Source organism: Salmo salar, chromosome 15, assembly GCF_965601325.2.
Source record: "Salmo salar chromosome 15, fSalSal1, whole genome shotgun sequence".
NCBI classification, from domain to species: domain Eukaryota; kingdom Metazoa; phylum Chordata; class Actinopteri; order Salmoniformes; family Salmonidae; genus Salmo; species Salmo salar.
The window spans coordinates 13335757-13347044 of record NC_138305.1 but is presented as its reverse complement, the minus strand read 5'-3'; the positions used below and the strand labels follow the sequence as shown (position 1 = coordinate 13347044).

The window sequence follows — 11288 nt, the reverse complement described above, 5'->3', positions numbered from 1 at the left end:
TTACCAGTATACTATTTATTTGTTTGTTTTGTGTGTGTGTGTGTGTGTGTGTGTGTGTGTGTGTGTGTGTGTGTGTGTGTGTGTGTGTGTGTGTGTGTGTGTGTGTGTGTGTGTGTGTGTGTGTGTGTGTGTGTTTTATGTTATGTAGAGCACCCCATATCTGCAGCTGCAACCCTCCTGTTTGACAAAGAAAACTTTGCACCGCAAAATTTACAATTATTTACAATTATCCGATCTATGCTTATGCTATAGCATCGGCCAATCCTTGACTGTAGAATAACTTGTTAATTGTGCACGAAGTGAGTTCATTGGGTCAACGCGTTGATCCTCTGTCCTCTGTACAGTTGATCGTTTGGAGAGAGGGATTGAGAAGGAGTGTTCCCAAAGCTCCACCCTAGAGTCCCGCCCATGGCCCGACGACATTTACAACAGGCGGCTGGCTGGCCAATAGAAAAGAAAGCTGCTGAAGTTCGGCAGCGAGGGCCAACAGGGGAGGGGGGGTAGAGAAAGACAAACGGAGCAAGATAGAGAGAGAGAGAGAGAGAGAGAGAGAGAGAGAGATCACTTTGGGAGAATCAGAGTTTCTGTTTTCCTCTGATATTTGGTTTGTGTTCCTATGCATACGTACTTACCGGTGATTAGCGCTGTCTCGTGGATGCACATTGTCTGCCGTGTAATAGCTCCTTATAACCTATGGACGGACTTACTGAGCGCTCAGCTCTGTCCACGGAGAGGAGAGAGGGGACGGGAAGCGGCTGCTAGAATAGTGGAAGACGAGATCAGGAAAGCACAGGAGCTGAGGCGGCGGAGGGATTCCACTACCAGTACTGGAATGGAATAAACCAGTGGGTTACCAACAGTTGTGTGGTTTTCTTGTTCAAAAACTTTTCTGTTTTCATTTTATTTGGCACTTATGGATAACTTTCTTCCAACCACTTTGACGGAGTTTTCAAACAGAGCAGTGAAGCTACTGCAGAACGGGATACGTACAGCAGCCTCTTCTCTTTACACACTACCAATGGTCTGATCCCGGGAATGTTGATATTTTATGTCTAGTGCAGTCTTTGAAGGTATGAAATACGTAGGGATGAACCTGGTGTAATTCTATCCTTTCAGTCACAGTCATCACTAAAATGGCCAGTTTTGAGGCTTTGGCACACGGCTCCTGCAGGTTGGTGTGGCCTGTCGGTTGTGTGTTTTTGTTTTTGGGCTGCTTATCGGTGGCATCGTCTTCCCACAGCCGCAGGTTAATCTGCTGGCAGGCCATCATGAACTGTCAGACGGAGCCTGAGTGCCATTACGCATATGGGCAGTACATGCAGGCGTGCGCTGCTGTACTGAGAGGGGACAGGAAGAGGTGTCCCAGTCACTGCATCTCCTCTCTGGTGCAGCTCAACCTGACGAAGAACGGGCCCGCGCTTGAGGACTGCAGCTGTGCTTCGGACCCCATCTGCCGGAACACCAAGCGGGCCATCGAGCCATGCCTCCCCAGGACTAGCAATATGGGCTGCACCGAGGCCCGTATGCAGTGTGAGAGAGACCAGCAGTGCAGTTCCGCCATGCGAGACTATTTAATCTACTGCGGGAAACTTTTCAGCGGGGCAACCTGCACGAATGCTTGTCGGAATGTGATTGCAGACATGCGCAAAATACCCAAAGCGGAGCTGTTGGATTCGTGCGTGTGCGACGGGACCGAGAGGACCATCTGCGAGTATGTCAAGATTAGCATGAAGAGCCTGTGCTTCGAAGCTCCTGTGACGGTGGAGGACGGCAGTGGGTCAGAAGACTACGAGGAAGATGATGGGGACTTCCCGGTGTCAGAACCGGAGTTAGTGGAGAGGAGCACCGGATCAGGTGGTTCTGCTTCGGGAAGCTGTGGTGTTGTGACCGCAGTGACTTTATCTGTTCTGATTCTACTAGCATTTCTCCTTTAAACTCTCCTCATAGTAAAATATATATATCAGACTGTTGTTCAGATAAACACGTTGATGGCCTTACAAACTCAGACTGTTGGACAGATAAACACGTTGATGGCCTTACAAACTCAGACTGTTGGACAGATAAACACGTTGACGGCCTTACAAACTCAGACTGTTGGACAGATAAACACGTTGACAGCCTTACAAACTCAGACTGTTGTTCAGATAAACACGTTGACGGCCTTACAAACTCAGACTGTTGGACAGATAAACACGTTGATGGCCTTACAAACTCAGACTGTTGTTCAGATAAACACGTTGACGGCCTTACAAACTCAGACTGTTGTTCAGATAAACACGTTGATGGCCTTACAAACTCAGACTGTTGTTCAGATAAACACGTTGACGGCCTTACAAACTCAGACTGTTGTTCAGATAAACACGTTGACGGCCTTACAAACTCAGACTGTTGTTCAGATAAACACGTTGATGGCCTTACAAACTCAGACTGTTGGACAGATAAACACGTTGATGGCCTTACAAACTCAGACTGTTGGACAGATAAACACGTTGATGGTCTTACAAACTCAGACTGTTGGACAGATAAACACGTTGACGGCCTTACAAACTCAGACTGTTGTTCAGATAAACACGTTGATGGCCTTACAAACTCAGACTGTTGTTCAGATAAACACGTTGATGGCCTTACAAACTCAGACTGTTGTTCAGATAAACACGTTGATGGCCTTACAAACTCAGACTGTTGTTCAGATAAACACGTTGACGGCCTTACAAACTCAGACTGTTGTTCAGATAAACACGTTGATGGCCTTACAAACTCAGACTGTTGTTCAGATAAACACGTTGACGGCCTTACAAACTCAGACTGTTGTTCAGATAAACACGTTGATGGCCTTACAAACTCAGACTGTTGGACAGATAAACACGTTGATGGCCTTACAAACTCAGACTGTTGGACAGATAAACACGTTGATGGTCTTACAAACTCAGACTGTTGTTCAGATAAAGTTTAAACATTTGCCTTTCCAAACAGATGCCAGTCTGTCTGGCCAATGCTATTGAAGGAAGAAGCTACTACTCCAAAGAGCATCAAATGCAATTTTTTTTGTTGCATAACCATAATTTGCTTTTTTTTTAAATATGACTTTTTTTTTGTACTGAAAATATCGAATCAAGTTAGTACTGAAAATATCGAATCAAGTTAGTATTTTCTATGCAAATATTATATTCAGTAACATTATGTCTCCATCAGAAATGGAGACATGGACACCTGAACACCAGGTCTACTGTAGTCCATGTATATACTACATGTAACTCCAGGTCTACTGTAGTCCATGTATATACTACATGTAACACCAGGTCTACTGTAGTCCATGTATATACTAGATGTAACACCAGGCCTACTGTAGTCCATGTTTATACTACATGTAACACCAGGTCTACTGTAGTCCATGTATATACTACATGTAACACCAGGTCTACTGTAGTCCATGTATATACTACATGTAACACCAGGCCTACTGCAGTCCATGTTTATACTACATGTAACACCAGGCCTACTGCAGTCCATGTATATACTAGATGTAACACCAGGCCTACTGCAGTCCATGTATATACTACATATAACACCAGGCCTGCTGTAGTCCATGTATATACTACATGTAACACCAGGCCTGCTGTAGTCCATGTATATACTACATATAACACCAGGCCTGCTGTAGTCCATGTATATACTACATATAACACCAGGCCCTACTGTAGTCCATGTATATACTACATGTAAACAGATGTGGTTCTATTTTGTTACACAGAGATTAACAATGCAAGGTTTTTATAAAAAAACAGTTCACTGTCTATATTTTAATATTTTAACATGATATCATTGATATTGGGTGACTGATGGCATATCTATGTATTTAATGAAACTATATGGTGGACTTGTACATACTGTATATTGGTAAATAAATGTAGTTTAAAAGTAATTTATTAATCCTACATCCCGCTGGGGACAGACGTCAATTCAACATCTATTCCACGTTGGTTCAATGTAATGTAATGACGTTGAAACAATGTTTATTCAACCAGTGTGAGCCTAGTGGGATGTGTCAATGTCACATCCAAACTTTCAAAATAAATATTGAATAAATATGATTCCTGTCAAAAACATAAGGAAAAAGTTCCAGGTTTAAAGGAAGTAAATTCTGTGTTGTGTGGGCTGTCTACCTGAATAGTGTATTATAGCCTATCAATACAGAGAAGCCTTCAAATTGTTATAAGAAGATGTATTCACTGTTTAGAAAAAAAGAGTCTAATTCCACTGTAAGACTGACTGGCTCGGTGACGTAGTCTACATTCATGACATGGCCCATATTATGTCACATGTTACTGTTGTTCTGTTTGTTCATTCACCTTAATGTGACTGTTGACAAACTGTTTTGTAGAATGTGGGGAAAGTTTCACAATCACTAATTCGTTATTTTCAATATCGTTGATCCTCTTCGTCATAAAATATTGTTGTTGCATTGACTCACTATTTTGGGTTAGGGTTCGGGTTATGGGCTGTTAGTTATTTTCTATCTCGTTGACCTTTCGATATAAATCACAAATACCTTGTTGATCCTTGGATAGAGCCCATGCAGTCTGGATTGAGTCTTGTAGCATTAAAATAGGTCTACTATTACGGCAGGAGGAGCTTGGAGCGCTGCTGCGCTCGCTTTCTAAATAGTCCTGTTTACCAGAAGGAATAAACATTGACATTTGGGTGTCTTTCAAAAAGCAACACAAAAGGAGCTTCCAGATAGACCTGTTTATTTATCTACTGATCATTCTCTCCAATCAAAGGCCTTGGGCTGCGCGACCATCCATAACAACAACCCAGCTGCGGGCCACGCCAAGTTAACCAGATATGGAACAGACTCAAGTTTTGCAGACGACACTTTCAGGAAATAGTTTTTTAGTTTCAAATTCTCTGGTTGCAGTTTTTTTTCCCCTTCATACTTCAGCATATCTACACAAGGTTAATTTATCTTGGTATAGAATATCTATAGGCCTTTACAATGCACTACATCTAATACAACCGGTCATGTAGACTGTTTTCAGTCTGACAGAGTTGGGAAAGGAGTGTTGTCAGACTTCTGCAGAGGTCTTCTTTATACTGCAAGTCGGTAATTCACTGCTTGAATGAAGCAGTGACTTGGTTTAACTGGCTGAATGAAGCAGTGACTCAGTTTAACTGGCTGAATGAAGCAGAGACTCGGTTTAACTGGTGAATGAAGCAGTGACTTGGATTAACTGGCTGAATGAAGCAGTGACTTGGTTTAACTGGTTGAATGAAGCAGTGACTCAGTTTAACTGGCTGAATGAATCAGTGACTAGTTTAACTGGCTGAATGAAGCAGAGACTCAGTTTAACTGGCTGAATGAAGCAGAGACTCAGTTTAACTGGCTGAATGAAGCAGTGACTCAGTTTAACTGGCTGAATGAAGCAGAGACTCAGTTTAACTGGCTGAATGAAGCAGTGAGTCAGTTTAACTGGCTGAATGAAGCAGTGACTCAGTTTAACTGGCTGAATGAAGCAGTGACTCAGTTTAACTGGCTGAATGAAGCAGTCACTCAGTTTAACTGGCTGAATGAAGCAGAGACTCAGTTTAACTGGCTGAATGAAACAGAGGCTCAGTTTAACTGGCTGAATGAAGCAGTCACTCAGTTTAACTGGCTGAATGAAGCAGTGACTCAGTTTAACTGGCTGAATGAAGCAGAGACTCAGTTTAACTGGCTGAATGAAGCTGTGACCTGCTTTAACTGGCTGAATGAAGCAGAGACTCAGTTTTACTGGCTGAATGAAGCAGTGACCTGCTTTAACTGGCTGAATGAAGCAGAGACTCAGTTTAACTGTCTGAATGAAGCAGTGACTCAGTTTAACTGGCTGAATGAAGCAGTGACTCAGTTTAACTGGCTGAATGAAGCGGAGACTCAGTTTAACTGGCTGAATAAAGCAGTGACTCAGTTTAACTGGCTGAATGAAGCAGTGACTCAGTTTAACTGGCTGAATGAAGCAGTGACTCAGTTTAACTGGCTGAATGAAGCGGAGACTCAGTTTAACTGGCTGAATAAAGCAGTGACTCCGTTTAACTGGCTGAATGAAGCAGTGACTCCGTTTAACTGGCTGAATGAAGCAGTTACTCAGTTTAACTGGCTGAATGAAGCAGAGACTCAGTTTAACTGGCTGAATGAAGCAGTGACTCAGTTTAACTGGCTGAATGAAGCAGTGACTCAGTTTAACTGGTTGAATGAAGCAGTCACTTGGTTTATTAACTGACTTTTGTCAAATACATCTGTCATTGGTAAATCAACACATACCCCTTTTACTCTCCCCCTCCTCACCCCTCACCTTACCCCTCCCAAAATATAGACTGTAGTGTAAGATGAATATAAACACAAATATATCTTCATAATATGTAGACCTACATTATTATTTGATTAAATGCTCAACATTTGAAAATGGTTTCCCCAAAAAATATTATAGCCAATATATGTTTTAATATTAGTAATACAGTTCATGTTTGGGAGGTGTTCAATTACTAATTGATCAAATTTCGTAGATTCCATTCTGTTTGCTTTTCTATTGAAATAATTTGAGGATACAAAAGATGCCTGTTGACACAAAGCACCAGAGTCACTGGGAAGTTCATTGACTCGCCTCTGACAATACAGTAGGAAGAAAAGGCTTTCATTGACCACAAAATAACAAAAGCATATAGGACTGGCCTCTTCTCTACTCCAGCAGAGTCTAATTATGGTGCAAAAGTTAGCTAAAGTTATTCTAGCCTATTGTTCAATAATATTCATATTATTACATTATAACTACCATTATTATCATTACTACACCATTTTTCATTGATTTATAATCATTTATTAAGGATTTCACAATTTGTCAAGTTAATTAGGGCTTTACATTTGTATTAAATGTTTTTCCCCCAAAAAAAACACAACGTTTATTTGTTTATTTGTTTATTTGTTTGATTTCATAACATCTCTCTGACTAGAGTAGGATAGATTTCATAACATCTCTCTGACTAGAGTAGGATAGATTTCATAACATCTCTCTGACTAGAGTAGGATAGATTTCATAACATCTCTCTGACTAGAGTAGGATAGATTTCATAACATCTCTCTGACTAGAGTAGGATAGATTTCATAACATCTCTCTGACTAGAGTAGGATAGATTTCATAACATCTCTCTGACTAGAGTAGGATAGATTTCATAACATCTCTCTGACTAGAGTAGGATAGATTTCATAACATCTCTCTTACTAGAGTAGGATAGATTTCATAACATCTCTCTTACTAGAGTAGGATAGATTTCATAACATCTCTCTGACTAGAGTAGGATAGATTTCATAACATCTCTCTGACTAGAGTAGGATAGATTTCATAACATCTCTCTTACTAGAGTAGGATAGATTTCATAACATCTCTCTGACTAGAGTAGGATAGATTTCTCCTCTCGGCTCTGTTTAAAAGAAAGTGTTACGCCTATTTACTCTCTCTCTGCTCTAGGGAACAGAATAGAAACACAACGTCACGTCAGTGATGGCTGCAAACAGTTTTATTAGAACGGGACAAGGGCCCTTGGTCTGAAAAGTTAGATGGAGGAGAAGTCGAGTGGCACTATTGTCATGGTAATGTTAAGCACAGCTCCACAATACCCCAACACTTAATTCTCTCAGCCTCATTCTACACAGAAGCTGTGGGGAAGCATGTGGTAAAGGTCTGCTGTAGCTGGATCTCCTCTCCTCTCCTCTCCTTTCCTCTCACGGCTGGAGAGAATACTACTCCTTGGCCCTCTCTCTCTCTTTCTTTTTCTTTCTCTCTTCATTTATCCAGTAAGTTACAACACTGTAAAAAGGCCCAGCATGCGCTTGTCTATAATGTGGACTGTATCAATGGATGTTGCAAAAATTCTCACTAAAGTACTTTTCATAAAACATCCCTACAGAGTAAATGAATAACAAGTATTTGATTAATACAGTAGGCCTACCACTACAATATAATTCCGAAAGTATTCAGACCTCCTCACTTTTCGCTTTGTCATTGTGAGTATTGTGATGTCATTGTGGGGTATTGTGATGTCATTGTGGGGTATTGTGTGTAGATTGATGAGGATTTCTTTTTATTTAATACATTTTAGAAAAAGGCTGTAATGTAACAAAATGTGGAAAAACAGGATTTTAGAACATTTTGCTAATTTATTACAAATAAATAAAACAGAAACGTAGAGCTCCGAGACATGATTGTGTCGAGGCACAGATCTTGGGAAAGGAAGCAAAACATTTCTGCAGCATTGAAGGTTCTCTAGAACACAGTTGTCTCCATCATTCATAAATGGCAGAAGTTCAGAATCACCAAGACTCTTCCTAGAGCTGGCCACCCGGCCAAACTTAGCGATTGGGGGAGAATCAAATCAAATCAGGTCAAATTTTATTGGTCACATACACATGGTTAGCAGATGTTAATGCGAGCGTAGTGAAATGCTTGTGCTTCTAGTTCCGACAGTGCAGTAATATCTAACAAGTAATCTACCAATTTCACAACAACTACCTTGTACACACAAGTGTAAAGGAATGAATAAGAATATATACATATGGATGAGCGATGGCCGAACGGCATAGGCAAGATGCAGTAGATGGTATAGAGTACAGTATATACATATGAGATGAGTAATGTAGGGTATGTAAACATTATATAAAGTGGCATTGTTTAAAGTGACTAGTGATACATTTGTTACATCCAATTTTTTATTATTAAGTGGCTAGAGATTTGAGTCAGTATGTTGGCAGCAGCCTCTGTGTTAGTGATGGCTGTTTAACAGTCTGATGGCCTTGCCCTGATTAAAAGCAGTGGTTCGCGCTTTCAGTTTTGCTCGAATGCTGCCATCAATCCATGGTTTCTGGTTGGGGAAGGTTTTAATTGTCGCTGTGGGTACAACATCACCGATGCACTTGCTAATAAACTCGCTCACCGAATCAGCGTATACATCAACGTTGTTGTCCGATGCTATCCAGAACATGTCCCACATGATCGAAACAATCTTGAAGCGTGGAAGAAGGGAATTGGTTAAGGAGGTGACCAAGAACCCGATTGTAACTCTGACAGAGCTCCAGAGTTCCTCTGTGGAGATGGGAGAACCTTCCAGAAGGACAATCATCTCTGCAGCACTCCACCAATCAGGCATTTATGGTAAAGTGGACAGATGGAAGCCACTCCTCAGTAAAATGAACATGACAGCCCTCTTGGAGCTTGCCAAATGGCACCTAAAGGACTCTCAGACCATGAGATACAAGATTCTCTGGTCTGATGAAACCAAGATTGAACTCTTTGGCCTGAATGCCAAGGGTCACGCCTCGAGAAAACCAGGCACAGCTCATCACCTGGCCAATACCATCCCTATGGTGAAGCATGGTGATGGAAGCATCATGCTGTGGTGATGGAAGGTTCACAACAACCCTAAGCACACAGCCAAGTGAACGCAGGAGTGGCTTCGGGACAAGTCTCTGAATGTCCTTGAGTGGCCCAGCCAGATCCCAGACCTGAACCCAATCGAACATCTCTGGAGTTACCTGAAAATAGCTGTGCAGCGATGCTCCCCATACAACCTGACAGAGCTTGAGAGGATCCGCAGAGAACAATGGGAGAAACTCCCCAAATACAGGTGTGCCAAGCTTGTAGCGTCATACCCAATAAGACTTAAGGCTGTAATCATTGCCAAAGTTGCTTCAACAAAGTACTGAGTAAAGGGTCTGAATACTTATGTAAATGTGATATTTCAGTTTTTTTTTTTTTATAAATTTGTAAATGTGATATTTCAGTGTTTTATATTTATTTTAAAATGCAAACATTTCTAAAAAACCTGTTTTCGCTTTGTCATTATGGGGTATTGTGTTTAAATGAGGGGAAAAACCCTGTTGAATCCATTTCAGAATAAGATTGTAAAGTGACAAAATGTGGAAAAAGTGAAGGGGTGTCACAGTATCCAACGAAAGTGGCGCCCCTCCTCGGTCGGGTGGCGCTCGGCGGTCGTCGTCGCCGGTCTATTAGCTGCCACCGATCGTTGTTTCTGTGTCTTGGTTTTGTCTGTCTGTTCCGTGTCTGTCATTAGTGGGGCCTTATTTAGTGTGTGTTTTCAGTTGGGGTTTTGTGCGGGATTGTTTATTGTCCACTCAGGACGGTGGGCCGTGATTTATACATTTTTACTGACAGTTTTCGTCAGAAGATTTACCGGGCTGCGCCCCTTGCTTTTGTGCCGTGTGAATATATTTTTTTCGTGTTTATGGGAATGTGTTTTTCCCAGGCAGACTGTATGTAGCGCCCTGTGCCTCGCGGCTTTTTTGTGTGTGTCAATTTATTAAAAGACACTCACCTTCAGCACCTGTCTCCTGCATCTGATTCCGCCTCTACACCAGTCCAAGTCAACTGTGACAAGGGGTCTGAATACTGTCCGAATGCACTGTACATCACACCAATATGCTTCATATAGCTTCCACTGATGCTGTATATTTATCTAGTAGGCTAATGGACATTGTCAGTGATAACAGACTAGGTATGTTTTCTTAAATTATTGTGCTTTATTACATCTAAATTGGCATTATGAGTCTTGAGGCTATTGCAAAACTTTTGATAAACTTTCTGAATATGTAATAACATTGTTTTTTTTTAAATTGTTTTTCCAGACATTTTCCAGTACCTTTTTTGATTGAATGTCTGACTTTCTCCAGATGGTTCAGTGTCATTCTGTTGATGTAGCTGTTAAGGGGGACGGTATAGAAAGGAATGCATTTGATTGCATAGATGGTACTTTTCCTAGACGCTGATACGCGAGTATTAACTGGAATAGCTAGTCATTTCCTGTAGTACTTAACAGGATGGATCAACCCTCCCCCAACACACACACACACACACACACACGCACACTTCAGAGGACTTGTTACGAATTCCCTGCCAGTGACTCTTATCGTGTCCCCGGCGTGTACCAGGTGATTATATAATAACAAAAATAATAATAAGAAATAACCCCCTAAACCTAATAATAAGTGTGTTTGTGTGTGTTTCAGGTCTGCGTGTTTGTGTGTGTTTGGTGTTTCAGTTCTGTGTGTTTGTGTGTTAGTGTTTAAGGCCTGTGTGATTGCCTGTGTTAGTGTTTCAGGTCACCTTTATTTAACCAGGTAGGCCACTTGAGAACAAGTTCTTTAATACATGGCTACAGTACTTTACCTATTAATAACACTGTCCCTTTAAGACATTACAATTCTTGACCTATCAAAGCCCATGATTGGAGCTCCTTTCCCGTAG

At 41.4% G+C, this 11288-nt stretch overlaps 1 protein-coding gene across 1 annotated transcript; it reads left to right on the top strand.

The window, feature by feature from the left end:
* The first annotated feature begins 518 nt into the window (after nucleotides 1-518).
* Nucleotides 519-10364, top strand: gas1a (growth arrest-specific 1a). Its single transcript, XM_014143588.3, has one exon. The coding sequence runs from the start codon at nucleotides 1134-1136 to the stop codon at nucleotides 1932-1934; it is 801 nt and encodes a 266-aa protein (XP_013999063.1). The 5' UTR covers nucleotides 519-1133; the 3' UTR covers nucleotides 1935-10364.
* Nucleotides 10365-11288: the final 924 nt, after the last annotated feature.

What these genes read in the sequence shown, in the direction of transcription:
- gas1a (XM_014143588.3), top strand. Translation starts at nt 1,134, where the DNA reads ATGGCCAGTTTTGAGGCTTTGGCACACGGCTCCTGCAGGTTGGTGTGG.